Source organism: Hylaeus volcanicus, chromosome 7 (genome assembly GCF_026283585.1).
Source record: "Hylaeus volcanicus isolate JK05 chromosome 7, UHH_iyHylVolc1.0_haploid, whole genome shotgun sequence".
Lineage (NCBI taxonomy): Eukaryota > Metazoa > Arthropoda > Insecta > Hymenoptera > Colletidae > Hylaeus > Hylaeus volcanicus.
Window position 1 is genome coordinate 368,234 of NC_071982.1, and position 21,675 is coordinate 389,908.

General features: G+C 40.9%; 2 protein-coding genes and 2 long non-coding RNA genes across 9 annotated transcripts; 3 read left to right on the top strand and 1 right to left on the bottom strand.

Moving 5' to 3' along the window:
* Positions 1-856: 856 nt before the first annotated feature.
* Positions 857-10,197, top strand: LOC128880517 (uncharacterized). Of its 2 annotated transcripts, XR_008457849.1 has the most exons (4): positions 857-1,208; positions 1,333-1,646; positions 1,728-5,661; positions 10,059-10,197. It is a non-coding gene; the product is annotated as an uncharacterized LOC128880517 (long non-coding RNA). The 2 variants fall into 2 exon arrangements; XR_008457848.1 differs by having other exon boundaries at positions 1,333-5,661.
* On the bottom strand, positions 8,706-18,453 carry LOC128880510 (ATP-binding cassette sub-family G member 8). Of its 2 annotated transcripts, XM_054130696.1 has the most exons (7): positions 17,600-18,453; positions 11,946-12,070; positions 11,190-11,686; positions 10,734-11,016; positions 10,134-10,639; positions 9,505-9,971; positions 8,706-9,331 (listed from the first exon to the last, which is right to left on the bottom strand). In XM_054130696.1, exons 2-7 carry the CDS (start codon positions 12,056-12,058, stop codon positions 8,735-8,737), a joined length of 2,463 nt encoding a protein of 820 aa, XP_053986671.1. In that variant the 5' UTR covers positions 12,059-12,070; positions 17,600-18,453; the 3' UTR covers positions 8,706-8,734. The 2 variants fall into 2 exon arrangements, with proteins under 2 accessions (XP_053986671.1, XP_053986672.1); XM_054130697.1 differs by lacking the exon at positions 17,600-18,453 and having other exon boundaries at positions 11,946-12,104.
* On the top strand, positions 10,581-11,312 carry LOC128880516 (uncharacterized). Of its 3 annotated transcripts, none has more exons than XR_008457847.1 (3): positions 10,581-10,717; positions 10,843-11,060; positions 11,174-11,312. It is a non-coding gene; the product is annotated as an uncharacterized LOC128880516 (long non-coding RNA). The 3 variants fall into 3 exon arrangements; XR_008457846.1 differs by having other exon boundaries at positions 10,843-11,098; positions 11,169-11,308; XR_008457845.1 differs by having other exon boundaries at positions 11,169-11,301.
* A 523-nt stretch (positions 18,454-18,976) lies between the features above and the next one.
* LOC128880511 (ATP-binding cassette sub-family G member 5) lies at positions 18,977-21,589 on the top strand. Of its 2 annotated transcripts, XM_054130699.1 has the most exons (6): positions 19,047-19,187; positions 19,282-19,513; positions 19,569-19,857; positions 20,108-20,330; positions 20,462-20,676; positions 20,768-21,589. In XM_054130699.1, the coding sequence occupies exons 2-6, from the start codon at positions 19,382-19,384 to the stop codon at positions 21,433-21,435; spliced, it is 1,527 nt and encodes a 508-aa protein (XP_053986674.1). In that variant the 5' UTR covers positions 19,047-19,187; positions 19,282-19,381; the 3' UTR covers positions 21,436-21,589. The 2 variants fall into 2 exon arrangements, with proteins under 2 accessions (XP_053986673.1, XP_053986674.1); XM_054130698.1 differs by having other exon boundaries at positions 18,977-19,187; positions 19,282-19,857.
* The last annotated feature ends 86 nt before the right edge of the window (positions 21,590-21,675 follow it).

A 21,675-nucleotide genomic window follows, 5' to 3' on the forward strand; every position in this document is an offset into this window, starting at 1 on the left:
GCTCACTGTCTCACGCCTGCGTGGGCGCATATTATTACAATCCACGGCCGAGAAAGACACCACCATCTACATACTAGAGTCTACTCCGTATCAACGTGCACGCACACTCGCGTGCACGTGCTTCTGCTTCCAGGCTCGGCGTGACGCTCGATATCGCCCCGACAAAACTCCGTGAAACGATAGAATCTTGGACGCGATCCGACGCGACGTCGCCGGTGTCTTTGACCGACCTCGTATTTTTATCGATATACAAGATACGGATGAGGACAAAAATTAGCTTCGGGAATCATTGAGTCGGTGAAAATAATCGTAGTCATACTCGAATTGGAAAGACGAATGAAATTGTGAGGGAGTAAAGTTTTTGTCCTTTGGACTTTCGGCTGTATCGAAATATTATTTAAATGGAATTCTTAAACGAGTTTGTTGGGTTGTTGTACCAATTGGGAATATATAATTTTCTTGTTCTTTTTAGATACGAATTTAGAGTCGCGTGATTGAATTCTAGTTAACGTAAAAGTAATAATTAAACTGTGGACTTTTATGGATTTATAGGAAATCTGTAGAAACTACAAAATGCACATAGTATGAAATATGATGAAAAAAATATTCAAAATAAAGCTGATCCGTAGCTTAAAGTACAGTTATATAATTTATAATATAAATGTATGAACGTAAAGACGTGCAATTAATTTCAACATCCGATATAATTTTCTCATCTCCTACTCGTTACTACATTCAACCACATCCCAGGGTTTCGGGATACGTTGATCCGTCGTTGAGGTAGAATGCACGAGTGAATGAATCCTTTTCTAGCGGGAGCGCCCATAAAACGTCACGTCCCTGAGCTCCGGCGTAGTGTACGTGAAGCCTCACCTCGTATCGAGCAGCCTATCAGGCGGCTCTCAGGCGTGGGCTGGCATTCCATTCATTTGGGCTGCTGTCGTTGAAGATTTTCACGTTCGATCACTCGGACGGCGCAGGGCCACTTGATCGCGACCCCTAGAAACGTCGGCGTCGCTTGGGTGGAACAGGGACCGTAGATAGAGAAGGACAAACAAGGGCGGCGACGGAGGCAAAAAGGGCTCTCGGTTGGCAGTGTCGGTGGCCTTCGACCAACGACCAACGACGAGCCACAACCAAACGCAAACGGGCGTTCGTGTGCTCGAGACGAATTTCGATTCGATCGCGTGGGAGACGAGCGTGATAAGGTGAGCGTACTACATATGCCGTCCTTGATACTACACGCTCGATTCGATCAATGGTTGTGTATGCACAGTGATTTACGGAAGAATTCCCATTCGCTCGTCACATTTACATACTTGTTTCATTTAGTACTTGGACACGTTCGCTGCCACGTGTAGCGCGAACGGTACACGCTGAAACTCATTTCAAACGACAGATGATTATATTTCTCTCGTTGACGAGTACAGAGGGGGTAAACAAGAGGGGTGGGGAGGAGGAAATAAAAGAAGGACACATAGGTAAATGGTGGGTTGCACGACGGTGACATAATCGCTTCGTGGGTTTATTAATGGTTCGTTCTTCGTGATCTTTTTTCATGATAAATATTTTTAAATTAGTTTAAAATTACACTGATCAAATTTTGGAGAAGTACAAAGCTTTGGACATGTCAAGATAAAAAAGTGGTATGCCATTGGAAATACTATTTTAAATAGAATGTCAGCAATAATACATTATCGTCGGACTGAAAAATCATATTTTCACAGATACAGAAAAAAGAATTTAAACTTGACATGTTTTATCGAATGCGTCATATAACATGCTAATGAGTACGAGCGCTGACGTGTCAACATGGGAAGCGACCTTTTCTGAAAATAAAGAGAACCTTTTCATTACACGTTTCTTTTTTCTACTATTAGACCCGCCGCGGCGAGGCGTGCGATGCATTTACCGCCAAGTCGAAAAATAGTGTATGCATCATCGACTCGTACTAAACAAAGGGCATAAATTATACATACATGAATTAATTTATTATCGTATATTGTCCACCTAAAATTTTCAAGTATAACAGGAATACCAGAAATAAATAATTATTCTTTCTTAGTATTTGATATTATAATACGTTGCCGATTAACGAATTTATAAATAATATAAAATTGGGAACGAAATTACGTGGATAGGAAGCAAAAATAACTATTACTCCGGTTCAAATAGCAAATGTAGCAGATCGAACCGCGAACATTATCTATTATGTGTAACAAGTATTCAAATATTCAATCTCGTAAAATATGCGAAGTATATCTATTCGTATCAATTGATTTGTATAATCAAGGTTCTAAACCTACCAACAATAAGACAGTATTTCCGTGTAGACAGCATATGCTTTGACAAATTTATCACATTCGCCATTACGAGTTGGGGATTATATAAAATCACCGGTCAATTTAATAAATATTCCATGATTTATCCCCAGTTTATTACATTTACCGTAACATTACACCGAAGACCAAGTTATTCATATAAATATATAAAATTATAATATAAAATTCGCTGGCTTATTGTAGTTACTTTTCGCTGTACTTTTCGCTGTGAATTTTCTATGTACTAAATGAACGGGCGTTAGCGATCTAGATACAGTATATGTAGATATCTGTGTTAGAGGATCACTAGGAATAACGAGCTCATAGGTCCGCGTGGGCGCAAATGTACAAAGCTCTTTCGCTTTCTCCCTCGTGGATACCGTTCGCCTCTTCATTGATTATTTTACTTCGGCACCACTTTCCCACCTACCACCATGTGCCCACCATCCTGTGTTAACACGTAACTTATACGTCCTGTATCTATACATACAATGTACACACCTTCGTGGTTCCCTCGTATTCTTGGATCTCGACGGAAAAGATATATTCTTCCAGCGGCGTTAATTAACCAGTTAGCTGTCGCGACCTTTTCGAAAAGTGTGTACGGTAGAACTTTGATTATGCGAATTAATCGAGGGTTGCGATATTTGTTTAGTATTGTTGAAGTTAGGCTTAATTTAGACTTTACCATGTTACGAGGTCAAATATTAAGTGTTTTTTGTCGTGATTTTTTTGCAAAGAAAAATATCTTCTCTTTAAGAGGAAATTTTAAGAACGAATTCTTTTTTAACTTTGAGAATATTTTGGGTATATTTTAAAGGGTGATTTGATCATTTTTTCGTTTCGTACAGAAATATTTCAACAACTTCACCATTTCTACTGTTATAAATTATAAATAGCTTCAGCTTTAATATTTATACTTATACGAATAACTCAAACTTCAACGTATACACTTTCAGAAATAACTCGTGGTGTTAATATTAAGAGGTCGAATTTTAACAGGCGCATTCTTATGAAACTTTCGCGCTTCTAAATGAAACTTTTGAACAATTTTTGTGTAGAAACGTGCGCAAATTAAATGTTGCAAATAATAAACGCAATGTGTAACAAATTCACGACTCGCTAACTATAAATAACATTAAAAATATGTTACATTTATAACATTTCGCTATTTTTACGCAAAACGTATGTCGAGATTAGATAACAAATTCAACTTTAGTTGAGCTTCTACTCAACTGTGGAAAGTAATCAAGAAAAAATCAATGGACCAATGAATTTTGTACAGGAAGGAACAGAAATTCTCCACTGTACAGCCAGGAAAATCGTCCCTTTTCATAGGTTAGTGAACGTTACAGCAGTGTAAACGTACTAGACGTCGAACGTGCGAACACACACATACGCGGGTGTATGATGCACCGGAAGCAATACTCCCTAACACTTGGCCGGTCATTAGTGCAGCCAGTTGGACGCGTATACGTGATTCTCGTGTGCCTACACGGTACAAACGCGTGGGCGTGTGCGTGTTCGTGTGCGTGTGCCGTGTGATTACCACGAAAAGCGGCCCCAGGTTGACAGGAAATGGTTCGAGATAAGATAATGACGTCCCTCGCCTCTCCTGCATCCGGCAGCTTTCTTCGCCGCGCAGCCGGGCTCTAAACATTATGTGTGAAAGGCTCCTCTTCTGTATCGTTCCAGAACAGGTACGAACGCGTCCTTAACCGTCTTAGAGGCGATCTGGTTCATTTCTACCGCGGACCATTTCAAACATCGACATTCTTTTACTTTTAACCCTGTAATCTGTAACGTTATACTCTGTGTAATACGACAGTATCGACGATACTATCGATAGTTGACCACTTACTACCTCAACTTATTTGCAAAAGATATTATTGAACCGTAGTTTACGTAGTACATGCATGCACAATGCACACAAACGTTTCATTGATATCTCCGTTCCACCGAATCGTTACGAGCTGCCCCTCTCCGCGGTAGACGAGAATAGCGGTCGAAATAAGACTCGTCCAAGATTTTTCAAAATATACAAACCTGAACGCCGACAGTCGTATAAATTAAACAGAGCTCTATTTTAACAGCGAAGCCAGCCTCCCCCGCCTACTGATATTTGTCAGCGTGTCTGAGTAATCGTATCCTGTCCGCGGTCGATAGCGGCAAACGAAGAAATACACAAACGTCGAACACGAGTTCGACATGTAACCTAAAAGCATCGCGGTAGCTTATCGTAACTGATCCGAAACTCGAACGTGTCTCGAGACGCTGTCACCGCCAGCGTAAACATCGATAGGTCGTATTGACACGGTCGCGTGTGTTGTGTTGATGTATCTTTGTAGGTTAGAGTTTCCTTGTTGTGTTTCACGTTTCTCGCCTAGTGCACGGTGAAATGTAAATATTGCTGGTGTCGCTTCCCTCGATGACTCTCGAAACTGGTTTACTGGTGCGCCCACATTCCTTCCGGCACGTATGGCCTCTACAGTCTACACGTTTACTAGTCATGGTTATAAAATAACTACCTGCAGGATTTCACCCTGTCTGTGCTCTGTCCTCTTCTTGCCTCTTTAACACTCCCGTAACAACTAAGCAGAGAGGGAAGACTAGGATTGCTCGGAGCCACCTTTTCTATCGCGAATAGGCTTACCAACCGCGCTCTTTTAACACTAGATTTGACGAAACTCGTCAATTTCATGCGTATCAGATTTCAATAATACAATTCCAGAAAATGTTATTATTATTTTCGAGTAATTGCTCCCGTCTTTTATCAACGCTATATTTACAAAGGTTATATTTATAAACAGTTTATAACTTACAAGGAACGTTTTCAAAGTGTCTTTTTTTTATATTGTCTGAATTTTTTGTATTGGCTTGTTTTCATATCCGAGGGACGAAACGATCCTTTTCGACTCTTTATGAATTTTTGCGCCACGCCTAAGAGATTTAAGACGGGAACGTTATTAATTAAATAGCAATTAAATTTCACGTACCTCGAGGTAATGCGAGCCTCGAGGGGAGATAAAAGCTATTACATTTCGAACTCGTCTACGTTTAAGGGTGTGTCTAAAGGTCAACACGAACATGCGACAAACGGATCGCTTATTTATTATTGCCAGGTTCACGCATACAGTACGTAACTACGTTACAAATATCTCGCGTGCGGTCCCTGAATCTCTCGAATCGATCGTTCAGCGAGACCAAGTCGAAAGGAAACATCCGCAGGAAGTGTGTCGATCGTTTCGAAGGCTTGCACGAGCCCGACGATTTCTACGAATTCAAAGCAACTCGCGGCGCCCGTTTATTTGCGTCTGGATCCTGCAGGCTCTTCTACCGGGTAAGAAAACCGATTATAGGGGTGGTCGATGCTCTGCCAGATGTAACGGGACGTTTATGCTAACGCGCAGTGGGGCAGAATCTTGAATAATTGGCCAACGAGTTTCCAGATTTATATGAGACTTGATTGTGTAAGCGTGAACCACCGGTGGTACACGCCGGCGTGAACGTGTTAATATTACAAGGATGTCAGGTACTATTACACATATTATTTAGCTTGAACGTTATATGTATAGCATTTCCTCTATTTTCAACAGTGTATTTCGTATCAACTAAAAAGTCTGAAACGTTTAAGAATATGGGTGATGCTATAATTATAGTACTCGGTGTTTTATCTTAGTTTACCTTAATGTGATTATCGATCGTTAGTTTAATGGAGAGGCATAGGCACAGGCACAGGCACAGGCGTAAACGAAGGAAAACGATGCCTTGGTCGAAAGGCGCACACGGTATATCATTATGGCAGTCACACCGTTGGTAATGTGTACGCTAAGATGACGTAAGTGATACCTCTTGATGACCTTAACAGGTGTGCATACCTAATCGAACTGGCATTACGTATTTCGTGATGCAGTCGGAAGTCACAGCCGCGCGTTACTCAACCACGATTCTATAGCTTATGCATCGCGGAACCGAGTGCACGTTGCACTTTTCTCACGACTCCGTGTGCACGAGACCCGGTCGATGCCAACGAACATGTTGTTTCGTTTCTGATGTACATACAGTAGAACTCCAATCGGTGGAACGAAATTTTTCGTCAATGGTTAGGTTATGTTCGATTTGTTTATTTTGAGAGGCTAGGCCACTCTAAATAGAGTGATATGACACGGCGATTAGATACAAGCTTGCATATGTTATTGTTTACAAAAATAAGGGTAAACAGCTGCACAATATCGGAGTACAAAAATGGCTATAAGTTGAGAACAAGGTCAAATAGGGGAAATGTTAAATATGAACTCTTTTTCATTGCTTTAATATCTCCGCTCTACTTTTGAACTGGATTCCAACATATTATGTTACATTACGTATATCCAATTGAATTCTTTTCATCAGCTATCGATTTGAAAGTCACGCAACAATATTTCTGTTTCGTTTCTGTTTTTCGATTCCAACTCAAGCTCCTTCGAAGCGTTCGTTCGCCGAATTAGTATAAATTGACGATGAGCAATCGTCGTAAATACTAACTTCCGCCGATGAAAGTAATTAACTCGTCGTGTAGGTTGTATACGACTGGGCGCATCGGTTTCCAGGAAAAAGTACAGACCGAAATGGAGATGTTTTTTTCTAAGACCATCGATTTCAATAAAAAATTGCTTTCTCAACAGTTGACGGTTGCAAATTATGCAACATCGATTTCTGGTGCTTCGATCGGTCAGAAGTTACAAGATTACCGAATTTTATCGTCGGATCTATAATTGGAAATTGCAACATGATCTTGTAAAATAAACGAACTGTAACGTAACCTGACGTATCTGGTATTTCAAAGATAAACGATCGCATCGACCTGTAAATTAGATCGTGGAAGCTGCAATTTTTAATCTTATTTCGTTCGTAATCTGATCTTCGGATGAGATTGTTGACGCGTTGCAACGGATAAAGAAGAAAAAACCGCCGCACGATTGGTTATCAACGTCGGATAAATCGTGAAATAGATATCCGACAAAATTACTTGGGACCCGTTTAATTAGCAAACGCAGACAGTCTATTTTCTTCAATGATTTCTCATAGAATATGCACCGAGACGTTACCTGACAGATATATTTACCCAATGGTATATCGATTTTAACCGTCTAAATGTCTCCGGTATTAATAAACCATGAACTCGCTTTTAGATGGGATTGAGATTGAGACTTTCGTTCTGGGAAAGGGTACCTTATCGATCTTTAAAAATGTGCGAAATTATTCACTGCTTATCAGTTTAAACCATAAATTCGTGATAAAAATGATAATCCTCTGAAATTGGACTTTTAACATGTTATGCGTGTCGTATTAATCGATTAAAATTATTGTAATACTGCACTTATCGATTTAGGCTGGAAATGCATTTTTTTACCGATATTCTTGACATATCGTAGATGGAGCTGAAATATTTCTATGACGTTATCGATTATGTTCACACCTACATTGTGGAATATATAATACAGAGGCGATATTGGATAGAGTTTATCTTTTATTTGTTCTATATTTTATATGTTTATACGTTTACATATATTTGTTAGTTTATAGGAGTTGGTATATCACGGGTACTATTTTTATTACCATTTTTGTGTCACTTCCAGCGTTATCGACTCAAGTTGGAATTAAATCTCAGCGCTGTTAGTGATGAGAATTGAAACTAAGAAGGGAAGTTTAGCAATTGGGCACAATGAAGTCAATTCAAAACTGATCATCCGTTATTTATTAAAGTGTGTATCCATATACAATAGTTATTACGCTAAATGTTCTTCTTAAATAATATTTCCATTCGTCTTATCATTACATCCTAGGATTTCTTTTTATATTATACAAACACTTTCTGTTAATTTGATTATAGCATTACAAGTACAAATTATTTTATCGCGTATTTTATTAAAGCATCCGAAAAAGACTGCAATACAATGGCTCGCAGAGTTTTGGAACTGTTGTTGGACAAGTCTATTTGTCAAGTTTCGAAAGCTGTTTGTTATAAAAAGTCACAATGCATAGACAGTTGAGACAAAATTAATGAGCATGACACAGTATAAAACTATATATGATTTATATAGTAAAGCGAATGAGTGTGTTTCTATTAAATAATACTTATTATTGTACTCGTAAAATTGCAACGCCAAAGCAATACTTTGTTAGTGTTTCACGTTCCTTAAAAACTGTGATGTTTGCAGGACACGAGTAATTTAACTCCTTCAGATATGATACACGCAAATCTATATATGTTACAATTTGCATAAATTGCAGCAGAACAAAATTTCTTCGTATAAATGTTGTTGCTCATTCATTTAGTATGTATCCATTGAAATATAATTTTTGTCACTTTAAAGTCAGGTCTGAAGAGATTAAGTACAGTTCTGTGTCTTTGTTCACCACATTGTTGCACATTATGGCTTGTTTGGCGCGCTTCTGAGTTTTTTAGGGGTGGTATATCTAATACACAAGAATACTAGTACGATCAATACACTGACAATGGCTATTCCTATTCCCAACCACAATTCTCCTCGTACATTGAATTTGTCTAGGGCAATTTCGTACAATGCCAGAGCACCATCGGGTGGCTCGCAGGCAGCTTGAACAATAATGTCCTGCCTCTGAATTTGTTTTGGCTTGCAATTGGTTAATTTGCTTGTAACATCTGATCGATGAAGCTGGGGCAGCAACAAAGACAGAGACCATTGCATCGGACTGATCTTCTGATACCAGCCTGGCAGATTTTCCAAATGCAGGGTTACACCTCCAGCCAATGTCATCTCCCCGATCACAATTCCAGAGAACAAGGATGCCAAGTACGTCCACTTACAAGTATGAGCAAAAAGTATACAAATTAAGTGCTGAAGTATCAAGTACAGCAAGCCGATAGCAAGGTAGTTCCAAAGGGATGTCAGAGTCTCATCTGGAACTAGGTGTAATCCTGACATTGCGTAACTTGGGGCTAGATAAATTAAGTAAACTATGCACCAAGATAATACTCCGCAAATCAACTGAAAGTAAAATGTAAATTGTTATCAAACAAGTATACTTTGAAATAGATGATTGTAAAATAAAAATTAGACGTCTCTCATAGAGCTAAAATCATTAATTTGAGAATAAGTAGAGTATAGTATAGGGAAAATATTATTGTATTTAACCGTGCTGTAATTATTCTCACACTTACCTCCATTAAAATGTAAACGAATCGCCCATACAAGCCGTCTTTGATATCTCTCTCCACGTTTGGCCTGCAGTCGGCCACATCGCAAATCGCTATCATGCACAAGGGCCAAAAAAAGATACCCAAACTGGTATAATGAAAGCCCACTCTATCCCTCAGATATAAATTAGAATCCCCAGCAACGTCCCAAAATATTGCACCGAGTAAAATACTGAGCGATGCCGAGACAACGATCTTTCGAAGAAGCCTCGTTAATGTCCATAGTTGGCTGTAAATCAGCGTTCTCAGGAGCAACGCGTAAATTTGTACGAATATATTTGGGCTAGAGATTGTTGGCGGAAGTACACCGGGTGGTCCAGGATCGCATATAGGCGGTAGCCTCGTCCTCGCTAATTCGGCTAGGTGATCTATCCTCTGCGAAGACTCTAGCATTGCTTCTGCCGACAGGTCATCCAGGGTCACCAGATCAACTGAAAGAAACAATTACCTTAGCAGAGTTGTTAGAATGGAATATTCAATTTTTTAGTAAAAAGTAAAAAAAACTTTATTGATTTCAGGTGAAAACTGTGGCCTCCAGAATGTACGCAAAACAGCTACGTTTGGTGGTGATCTCCGTTGGGTGGCATACTTACGATAATAATCAGAAGGATTCTTGAAAGGAGGACAAGGGAACTCTGCGAGCGCAAAATATGGCAACATGTCCCTCCTGGGACCAGAGTACATGATCCTGCCGCCGGAAGTGAGCGCAACCCTCGAAACCATCGTCAGGATTTCATAGGTTGGGGGATGCAGCGTTAGAACGACGAGCCTCTGACCTCTTCCAGCCCACTGCCTCAGGTATTCCACCAAGAAGAAAGCATCGAAGATGTCCAGACCATGCGTAGGCCTGTCCAACGCGAGAATATGGGAGTCTTGTAACAGACGGCAGGCCAAAGCTAGTCTTCTGGCCTCGGAAGTGGTCAACGTATTCACTAAACAGTGCTTAGTAGCCTCCAGGCCGAGTTCCTGCAGAATGGCGTCAGCTTCTAGTTTGGAAGTGTTTGGACCACTTCGCAACAGCATATAGAAACTGAGGGTTTGCTCTGCAGTCAGGCCAGGACTCAGTCCACTTTCCGTTGACAAATAAGCAACGCGGGATCTGAATATGAAAATGAAGTAGTTAACTCGGGCTACTCGGGCATTCAGAATCGTCGCAGGTTAAATTTAGGTAACACAGGTGAATATTATTATACCTCAAGGAACGCGAGGACACAGATCTTCCGTTGAGTAAAATGTCTCCTCGCTTGATACGTTTTCTGCCTGCAATCGTTTCCACGATATGCTTCCCTTCCTTTTCCGTAGTTGCCATGATAGCAAGAACCTCGGTAGCTCCAGCTTCTAGAGTGATTCCTCGAAGAAGGGGCAATCCATCGGATCCAGACGCTTCTACTCCGCGTAGCTGCAAGTGAGGATGCTGAAGACACGGCACGGGTCTCAGTGGTAGAGCGTAAACTTCCGGGCCCAGGATTCCATGCACTGAAAATTTTTCTTTCATCTTCTGTCTTTGTTTAACCCTTGAGGTAGTTGTTTCGAGATAGTCACGTTCAGTTAGGTTTCAGTAAGTACCCCATAACGCGATTTCAGGGTTAACGAGTAATTGAGTTCTCTTATTTGTTTCTTACGGAGAGATCAGGAATGCGGAAGAGTACCTCTAGGTTCGTGAACCCCGTATCCAGGATCGATTGGCGCTATGCTGTGCCTGCGGTTCGTTCTGACGCCGCCCTGCAGGAGATTGGCCTCGCTGACGCTTTTGAAACGTGGATTGTCCCTGGAAACTGTTAACTGGGAGTGAGCGTGTTCCCTGGGCGCAGCGTGGACGTGCCTAAAGTCGGGGTCGCTTCTGGCGGAGCGCATCGCCGAAGTGCCGTGGGCGGAGGTGCCGGCGTGGGACACTCTGCGACCTTCCTCGCTGGAGTCGTAGCCGCTGGAGCCATCGCGATTACGCGCGCTAGGAGGCAGAACTCGAGGCAGACCAAACTTCAAGTAGGTATAGGAATTGCTGGCCAGTGGACTCTTCGGTCCGTACCTAGGATGTCTCAAAATACTTTGCACCGTCGAGTCCCGGAGCTGGAAGTTTCCATACGGAAGAGGCGATTTCTCGGCTGACCCTAGCGCTGAATCGGTGAAGTCGGAGTTCAAGTTTTGCCTGAGAAAGAATTAGTTAATGGAAGTCCTTTCAGCGTCTTAAAACAGTTTTTCAAAAAAATAATTTCATTTCTTTGTTCGCGCGCGCGCAAAAAAAAAAAATTTTTTTTTCATATTCAAACATTTTATTGAATTATATATTGACCATACGGGGTTTGTCGTTTCGAGTTAATGTTTTTCTATTTAACAAACTTTGTGCAGGCTGGAACAAATAACTATGGAACGCATAACGAAAAAAATAACGAGGAGGAAGAAATCACCTGTAAATAGACCATGCGTGCAAGTCTTCACTGGCCGGCGGCTCCAATCCTCTGGTGTCCAGTGCTCCCGGTACCGAGTAACGTCGTTCCAGCTCCCACGCTTCTGAACCCATGGTTTGCGATACCTGAAGTCATACGCGTCTAACGGTCATTACATTCTGTAAGTATTATCATCTTTCGTTTTTACTCGAGATACTTAATACAGTAATGCGAAAAACACCGTCTGGAACAAAATTTATAAGTTAAGAAATAGAAGTAACCTAAATATTGCGCAGAATTGTTTCGTTTTTATTGCTTCTTTCATCTTTCACATCCTTGTGACTCACTACGTGTGCCAATAATTTTATGACTCGCTATACATATATAGAATGCGCTAATAATATTATTCCCTGAAAATGAATAGAATTGTTCTATTTCATAATTTTGTGACTCATTGTATTTCTTACTGTTGGAATGCAACACTACCAGGGGTTTAACTCTTAGCAGGTTAGCTTTACTATTTTATTTAAAGTTTTTCATCCATGTAGCAATACCATGAACTAACGCTAAAAGTACAATAAGCGTAATCAGAAATGTATACAAGTCAAAATGCGTTAGCAAGTTGTTGACACCGTTCTTCTGTGCAGCACGAATTTGATTTTTCTTTCATAATCGCGTGCCTCGAAGAGTTAACCCGGAGGTTCCACACGTGCCGACAATGATAAATGCTTTCGAATGCAATATCGTCGAAACCACCCTGACATTCCAGGGACATGCGTACACACCGTGCGAATAGTCGGCGCGCCTTTGATATTACCTGGCAGCGGAGGTTCGAAATCGTTCAACGTTCCTTCAATTGGCTCCTTCCCCCCTGAACTACGAACAGTAATAGCCTAGTAGCGTGAAAGGAAAATAGCTGGCTAGAATATCAATCGAAAACTGGCTTGCAAAACTCCATCGATCGCTGATCGATCAGGCAGTTGGTGAATTCCTCTGAGCAAATCATTGGATGCATTCAGTAGAGACAACTTTTTAGGGATTCCGTTCAAGTCTTTGGTTTGATTTGTTTATTCGTTTCAAAGCGACGAATCAAACGAAAAAAAATCAAAGTTACGTATGCCACATGTTTTCACCTTTAAAACCGTGTTTGTGCCAAAATGGAAAACGGCAAAAAAGGTTGATTATTAGGTTCCCGTAAACTTTACTTTTGGACAAATTCGGCGAGTATCGATCGCCGGACTTCCCTTGTCAGCCTGGAATGTCCACTTTTTTCAAGAACCTGCTCAGAAAGATCCTCAGTTTCACGCAAAGACTACATCCGTGAGTCAACATGTAACGGGAAACTTGAGACCGATTAAAAAAAAAAAATGCCATCCTACGTGGAAGCATTTGCATGGACCGTCCGACACGAAAAGACTCGCTCTTCCGTTAACGTTTCTTCGTTACGCTACGACAGTGCTTCTCTACTATTTATTAACCCTTCACCTTTGGCCCGAAACGTCCCACTTTGAACGAAAAGATCAACCGGTTCTTTTCGTTTCTTTTTGGTCGAAACACCGGACGGATACACCGCGAAGCTGAATTCTTGCATTTGCTTCCTTGTCGCGAATCTCGTTTCCCAAAACTCGCCGAACACGTTCAGCCACGAACGAGTTCCAATGGCAAAATATAAAAGACTAGGTAATGTCGTTCCGGAAGTTTTCTGGTCATATTTTTCAACATTTCGAAATTCCATTTCGAATGGAAAATAATAAAAGTACCACGTTGCGTAACGAGTCCGTTTGCGTTCTATCGCAGGAATATTAAGTACAGCCAATTTTATGTAGAACTTATCTAATCAATGATATGTGTATGTATATGTACAGGTACAGGGTGAGCCGCGTGAAGTGTTACAAACTATTTTATCGGAAACTATTAGTGATATCGACAAGTTTTCTTTTTAGTATTATATGAGAAGCGATCTTTTAGAATTCTCTTAACCGATGTCTGACTAATTCCACTGTTTCTTGCCAGCTGGCGCGTACTTACTACAGGATTTAAACTAATAGCCTGGCCAGAAGCGTGAAGGGCTAATTTTCCAAGGCGAGCGACTGCCACGTGATTTCTATGACCGTCGAGCCTCGACAGAACGTTGAGATAGACGTCGCGTTTATGTGCTTGCGGACCTCCTCGCGAGCATCACCGTTAAACGGAATGTCCGCGGTCCCTCGTATCCATGTACAATGACCATAATAATGTGCATACTTAGAACTGTGCACACCGTATGGATAATCAGCATCCGCAAGAAGAAACTCGTAAAAGCCCCTTTTGGCGTCCAGCTTCGGTCAGCCGCTTCGTTTTACAATTATTCGCAAACGGTCCTCTTAAGTATAACGATAAATTCTATAATCGTGTTAATTTTACTTTGAAATTTTCGTACTCGTTATGTCACATTCATCCCATTGTAGTTCAGGACGTTGGTCTGAAATCTTGTCAGATTTGATTCCGATCGATCTAGTCAGAATATGGACGATACGAGTGACAAAAAAAAAATTTCAGGTTCCTGGTTTTAGTAAGGCACTTTGAGCGAATTGCGTCGTAGCGCTGTCCTAAGAGATCTCGTTAGTTTGCGAAAAGCGTTAACGTGTTTCGTGTTCGATGAAGCATATACGAAGACCGGGGGAAGTGATATTTAATTAATAACTTTCGTTAACCGGCCACTCACGGCTCGGTGGTTTTCATCGTGAGCCATTAGGCGACCGAGATCACGTCCGCATAGTTATGCAAATTCACTTTTCAAATCGCAACAGTTCGGTCTTATTTTACCGAAAAGTGATAGTTCTGTGTTACGAGGCTAATCGACGAATTCGCAGCTGGTCTCCTATCTAAGTTGCTTAACGAATTAAATAACCCATTAATTTCACTTTCTCTGGCGGAAATATTTCTGCCAATAACGAGAAGCACCGGAGTCGAGCCTTTTTCTTCTCTGGAATACCCAATTATTAACAGCGCTTTTGCTACTAATTTTAGTGACAATAATTCTAGTAGTAGAGAAGTATTCACTTAGATATTCATTTCTATTAAGGAAGCGTCCATATACTTCTGATCGAGAAGTAATCATAAAATCGTCGCATTGGCTTAGATATGTGTACCATCGAGCAAAATAATTCCGGAACAATACATATTAATTAACACTGTTCCGTTTAATTAGCGTGAATAACGTACGCGAGTGGAATTTCAAAGATTCCGATAGTTCGTTTAAGGAACAACGATACTCGTGTTTCGAAATCTCTTCCGGCGGCTGTGAGATTGTCCCACGCACCGATTTCTACGCTCGCCTCTCAATCTTACGCACGCGACAATGTACTTTAATAAAGCAACTGGCCTGGATACCACGTGCATTCACGATTCGTGTACAATCAGTGTCTACGAACGATGGAAAGTCTGCCGAAAAATTTTAACGAAGCTCGGAAACCGATGAGTAAACTGTGAAAGAACCTTGACACCGATGTCTAAATACTAGAACAATGCTGGCATGTAAATGTTTTCGGAGTGAAATGCTCGTGTATGAACCGACACTACCAGAAATATAAATAATCTGAATTATTTCGAACGAGCTTTGAAACTGTTTTTGGTCTGAAATAGAAAAAGGGCACCGCGATTAGGTCTTCGTAAACTTCACTTTCTGCAAAAATTCAAATTTTTATGGCGTGCGACAATTGTCGAATTTCTCTTGCGAATATAGCGTTCCCGCAACTTTTCCAAATAGTTACATTTCCAATTGAAAACTTACTTTTATCAAAATAGAATATAACTTGTGTTAAAAATTTTAAAAATCTGTTCAGGAATTTACAAAGATTACTCGATACATACGAACGGATTTTCTTGCTTATGATATTAATTAATATTAGATAGATAGTATAGATTAGTACAGATAACGCGAGCAGCCTGTAAATCAGCCCGAGTCGCTTCCTCGTTCGCGCTTGTTCCGCTATTGAAACGTGCACGATATCGCAAAGAATGTTTTACCAGGGTGTGCACCGAGGTCAGTGTTGCTACTTTTTAAAATATTTCACGAATATACGCGTGCTTGCGATGAGGAAGGGTTAATTATCATTGCAAAAGAGTTCGTAGTAGCGTCGGTGGCATGTGAACAGGTGTGGAGAAGTGATTCTTCGCTCTACGATAAGAACAGACAACATTTTATTTGAATGATAGATGGTAAATGAAATTAACGGATAATAATTTAATCGTGACGTTTATTCGATTGAACGATTCAATTTCTGATGTTTTAAATATTTCGTTTCATAGGTAATTCAAATTTTAATTTGAATTCTAAATGTAACGAGCGATAAACAATTGTTTATCTTTTATCCTGTAGTCGAAATTTATATACATAGTGTTCCACTTAATTCTTACATCTTAAATATCTCGCGTGCTTTTTGTGATAGTACATCGTAACACAGCATAATACAATGTAATCCTGCATAAACCAGCATAATGCAGGATAATACAGTATTAACCAACATAGTACAACATAACATAATACAACATTGTAGAACATTATCCAGCATAGCACATCATATAATTGACAACCATGGCAATTAAACGTCGTACTAATACATCGTGATACTATCTAGTACTACCTATATTTGTATTTTTGTTTCATTTTTGTATCGACAAGTAGCTTATCAGTAACGGTGATCACGTTCCTATTAGACAAGCTGTATTTCGCAGAGAAAGAGTGAAAGTATAACTGTTCCAAGCGCGTTAGTTTTCTTCTTTGATTGGTGATCGAATAAAATATCGCCAATCAATAACCCGCAATTCATAATCGCCTATTGCTTTCACCGTGCTAGTATGTAAACATTTCATATTATGCAAAATCAGGTTTCTATAGTCATTGAACCGTGGCCACCGTGGCGTTACAACTGTATAACGCGTATTAACTATTTTGCATTTTCTCCGTTCTCGAACAAGAGCACGCGAGTTATCGGAGAGGAAAAATTGAAGTTCTGCTCAAGTATTCACTTGATAATAGCTGTTATTTCAGAAATCGTAAAACAAGTGTGATGATATATGCTGGTAGCGTATACGTGTATTTTTAATTTCATTGAAACGCAAACTCATAAACATCTCAGTTTATAAATAATTGGACTTGGGTGACTTTCAAGATAAACGGGTCATTTATTAAAAAAATTTTAGATTGTTTTAACGAGTTCCCCAAGGTCGTTGAAAAAGTTTGGAGTCGTTTTATTAAGTCGTTCAAAAGTTATAACAGTTTCTGTGTATAAGAAATGTACATGTAGCCAAATGGAAAACATGCTACCACGTTCATTCAAATAGAGAAATAGTATTGAAGAAATAGCAAGAATAATCTATAATTTTATAAACTAGTAATTCAAGTATCTAAAAAGCCCATACATAAATAATATTTACTAATTGTTTATTTTAATGCATCTGCCAAAGATGTTTAATCAACATCAAGAACTACAAAGAGTATCGACTATTATCGACAAATTCCCTCATCCAAATACTCATGCCCCCCGGATTAATCCAGACGAGAGATCAATCCCATTCGCAACGTGCAAGTACGACAAACAAAGTCGTTCGACAAGAAAATGAACAAAAACAAAAAACTTAAGCAAGAGTTTCGCCAGTGTGTGTAGAAAATGTTGGCGACGACAATGACTCACCGGCGGTGTTCAGGATGAGCTTTCAACCGAGCCTCGTCGAGTCAAGGTGATGCTGCTCCTCCATTCCGCCGAATACTGCCTACTGCCTTCTTCTTTCGTCGTCTCTCTTCTCCCGATGGCAGACTCTTTTCTGTCAGGCTGTGTCAGTCGAACCCGAAACCGAATAATCCGCGAACGGCACGGTTTGTCACCTCAGCAATCGTCTCCCGCGAACGCATCACTCGACTCCGCGATCACTATACCGCAATACCATCGGTATGTTCGACGCTTGCCTTGCCAGGGAGCCTTTTCTAAACGCTGACTTCTGACAGACATGCCTTCCGAGGTTCCGAGTCTCCGCCGGACCCCCTCTTGGCTCTGGCCCCCCTCTTTCTTCCATTGGGTCTTTCAAGTTCGCAGCGACGTGCCCCTGAAGAACTTGGGCCCCACAGGTGGCCATAATTCTCGTGTAGCTAAGGAATTTTTAACGTGTACACTGCGGATTTTTATGCGTTTAAATATTATTGAACGATTAGGGTGGTCCTTGTTTCAATGACTTTTCAAGTCATATGGTCTGCAAAATTTGAGCGCTTATTTTTAACGTTAACATGTGCCCCAAACTTTCAAAAGTTTCAAGTGGAAAATTGCACATGCAATTTGTTCGACTGGTTACATTTTTCTGTATAACTCATTATAACTTAACTATAATTGATGAAATGATTTGAAATTTGGCAGAGTTACTACTTATATTAATGGAAACAATCCCTAAAAATTGCAAATTTCTATTTTAGTTATTATACCTTTTAATTATTATTACCTTATATGTCAGCCTAGTAAATATTAAGTTATTTTTTCTACTTAAAATTAAAGGTCTCGCATCATTACAGTTAGAAAACCTCTTTGAGACCGTCGCAACACCACGAGCAGGGATTGCATCTTCGTAGTTACACTCTTGTCATACTACCGATGCCGATGGTACGTGTACTCCGACCTCCCACCAATCTCTTCCGAGAGGAGACATTCACCTCGCGAAGCCAACTCCCAGCCAGGTATCGTTACCGATGGCTACGTTTCCCATGCAATGTTCGTCCAGCCACTTTTACAGCCGCTGTGCTCGCTCGTAGATCGTTTCGTTCACTCCAACGTTCACGCGTATCCTTGCATTTTCGATAGCTGATGCATCATTGCGGGCAACAGCCACGGTGATCGGCCAACAACCAGCTCCAAGATCCGTTCGTCCTTTGTTCTTGCACGGTCTCCAACTTGCCCGAACGAAACGAAGACTCTTCGCTTTTGGATATCGAAAGATAGATGCGAGAAGGGTATACTCGAAATTGAGCTTGTCTGGAGCAAGTGCAAAATTGTCATCGTAAAGTGGAACGTAACTGGAATGATCTTAAAGTTGGATTTGAGATGATACCGTCAGATTGTACGTTGGATATATCCAACGTTTTTCATTCCACCTCTGTGGTCATCGAAGGGAGCTGCTTGAACAAGTCGGAACCGACCGCGGTGCTGAGGGATGTGTCCGCAAGGGTGCACGGCGGAGAAGTATTGGCGATTTTGGGCTCGAAGGGATCTGGAAAGAGGGCTCTGCTCGATGTTATCGGTAAGATAAGAGTGATTTAGGCACCGCACAGTGCGATATTTCAGCGGTTAAAAATTTCTGACATAGTCACTTGACGATTTACCGTTCGTTTCAGCCCGCAGAGCAGAAGGAGAAACAAGAGGTAGAGTGACGTTAAACAACAATCTATTGACACCAGAGTTGTTCAGACGTCATGGTGGATACGTAGCTCATCGATGTTACTTGCTACCGAGTTTAACCGTTCGCCAAACCCTGACCTACGCGACGTGGCTTGCCAATCTGAACAACAGAGGAGCAAGGGTTCGCCAAACGCTGGCCGATCTGGCGTTGTCTCAAGTGGCGAACAGGTCAGTAAACGATTTAACCAAGCCTGAATACAGGAGATTGATGCTGGGTGTTCAGCTAGCTAAGGACCCCACGCTGCTCCTATTGGACGAACCAACCTGGGACACTGATCCTCTGAACACGTATTTGATCGTGTCCATGCTTTGGTCTTACGCGACCAGAAGAGGATCTATCGTCGTTCTAACGATGGAAACTCCCAGATCGGACGTCCTGCCGTTCGTGAGTCGTGTGACTCTTCTGTGTTTAGGAGCAGTGGTTTATTCAGGACCAACCAGGAGCATGCTGGATTATTTCACTTACATCGGATTCCCATGTCCTGAACTTGAAAATCCGTTGATGTACTACTGTAAGTATCTATTACACGAGACAGATTGCATTCAATGGCGCATTATACAGGAAGGCACACAATTTTATAATGGAATGATATCGAGCATAATACCTTAAAGAATTTAATTGGTCGAGTACCGTGGTTGTTGTTGTTTTATGTTGATTCTTACACCTATTAATCCAGTCTTGGTTGGATCACTAATTTATTTTGCTTCTTGTAATGATCAGAAATGCCAATCAGTAATTTTAATTGCACACAAATGCTTTAGTGTGTCTGTCGACGGTCGATCGTCGATCCAGAGATCGTTTCCTAGAATCCAATCAGCAGATATCCGTCCTGGTTGATAAGTTCAAGGCTGAGGGCGTTATTTATATGAAGGAGGCTCCGCAAGTACCGCCAAATGTCAAAGACACACCACTTGGTATTATGCATAAAGGTCTGGGTCGTGGTATCAAGCCGGGCTGCTTCTCCACTCTTCTTGCTCTTTATTTGTAAGTGTGTACTCCTGCAAATGTGTACAAGTAATAATTTTCTACTAAAAAGTATAATCTTAGTAACAACTGTAGAGAAATCTATTATAGTAAGTCCCCTTCAACAGACGTTACATTTATACAAATTTTAGAAGAGGCATGGCAGCAACGTTTGCCTTCAGCAGGTCTGGGTTAGGACACTTTGCCACCCGACTTTTGTTGCTACCATTCTCCGTCGCCTTAATGAGCATTCTATACTCTCATTCGACTCCTATACAATCCAGGATATTTCTCCAAACTGGAGGTTTAGTTTTCAACGTATTAACGTTATTCTACGTTGCCGGGATTGCATCGACAGCACTACTTTGTAAGTTTTTGCAGATTGACGATTTCTTCTTTCGCACGACGCGTGATGCACAAACGATGACGGCAGGATGTAACGTTTGCTAATTACTCAGTTCCAGGTTATCGTGCCAGATATTATCAGGAGAAACGAGAGGGTCTTTACGGTGGCGCGATGTTCTTAACCGCGTACGCGTTGTTGAGTTTACCGCTGAGCTTTGTTTCGACCATGATTACCATCGGTATTTTAACACCTATCCTCGAGCTGGACTTGTCATCCTGGGCATACGCCTCCGGGGTTCTCTGGGCCAGTTACGTTGCAGCCGAACAAGTGACCGTGGCTGTGCTGATGGTTGTCGGTAGACCAGTGACGGGTGCCATAACGGTCTTGTACATGACATTAGTGTCTCTTGTTGTTGCGTCTGGTGCTATTAGGAGCTTGAAAGGTCTGCCGTATTGGCTCGCGGCTGTTTCAACCGCGTTACCCGCTAGATACGCTTCGTTGGCTTTAAATCAACTGGCCATCGATATGCCCATGTTCTTAAACCTACATTACAACGAAAGTTTCGCCTGTCCTGGAGTACCAGAACTTTGCCGGTATCCAGATGGAAGGACTTACTTGATAGAACGTTTCACACGCGAAGGTGAAAACATTTCTGAAGTGCTGAACGTCGATTTGAACTTATTGATCTCGTTGGCGTTCGCTGTCGGTTTGTGCATACTGAACAGCGTGCTTTATTTGCTGCCGCTTCCTGCAAGAGTGAAGGCCAAATTTAGAGAATAAGCGACGATACTTAAACATTTGTAAATGGATGTCGTTAAATATACTTAAATTATCAAAAACAGTCAACAACAGTTTGTACTGTTCGACTACTTATTCATTTTACATCGTCCATTGCAATTTTAAAACCATTTCAAATCCATCTCCATACCAAAAATATTGAGATCAGTAGAGATGAATGCGGAATGAATTACATCATAATTCGGAACATCATAAATTGTAGAAAGTTCCTTTTTATTTCTA

What these genes read in the sequence shown, in the direction of transcription:
- LOC128880510 (XM_054130696.1), bottom strand. Translation starts at nt 12,058, where the DNA reads ATGGGTTCAGAAGCGTGGGAGCTGGAACGACGTTACTCGGTACCGGGA. An exon ending in CGGGGTTCACGAACCTAGAG is followed by an intron (nt 11,017 to 11,189) that starts GTACTCTTCCGC and finishes AAAAATTTTCAG; the next exon opens with TGCATGGAATCCTGGGCCCG. An exon ending in GTGTCCTCGCGTTCCTTGAG is followed by an intron (nt 10,640 to 10,733) that starts GTATAATAATAT and finishes TTTCATATTCAG; the next exon opens with ATCCCGCGTTGCTTATTTGT.
- LOC128880511 (XM_054130698.1), top strand. Translation starts at nt 18,992, where the DNA reads ATGATACCGTCAGATTGTACGTTGGATATATCCAACGTTTTTCATTCC. An exon ending in ACTCTTCTTGCTCTTTATTT is followed by an intron (nt 20,331 to 20,461) that starts GTAAGTGTGTAC and finishes TACAAATTTTAG; the next exon opens with AAGAGGCATGGCAGCAACGT. An exon ending in TGCATCGACAGCACTACTTT is followed by an intron (nt 20,677 to 20,767) that starts GTAAGTTTTTGC and finishes CTAATTACTCAG; the next exon opens with TTCCAGGTTATCGTGCCAGA.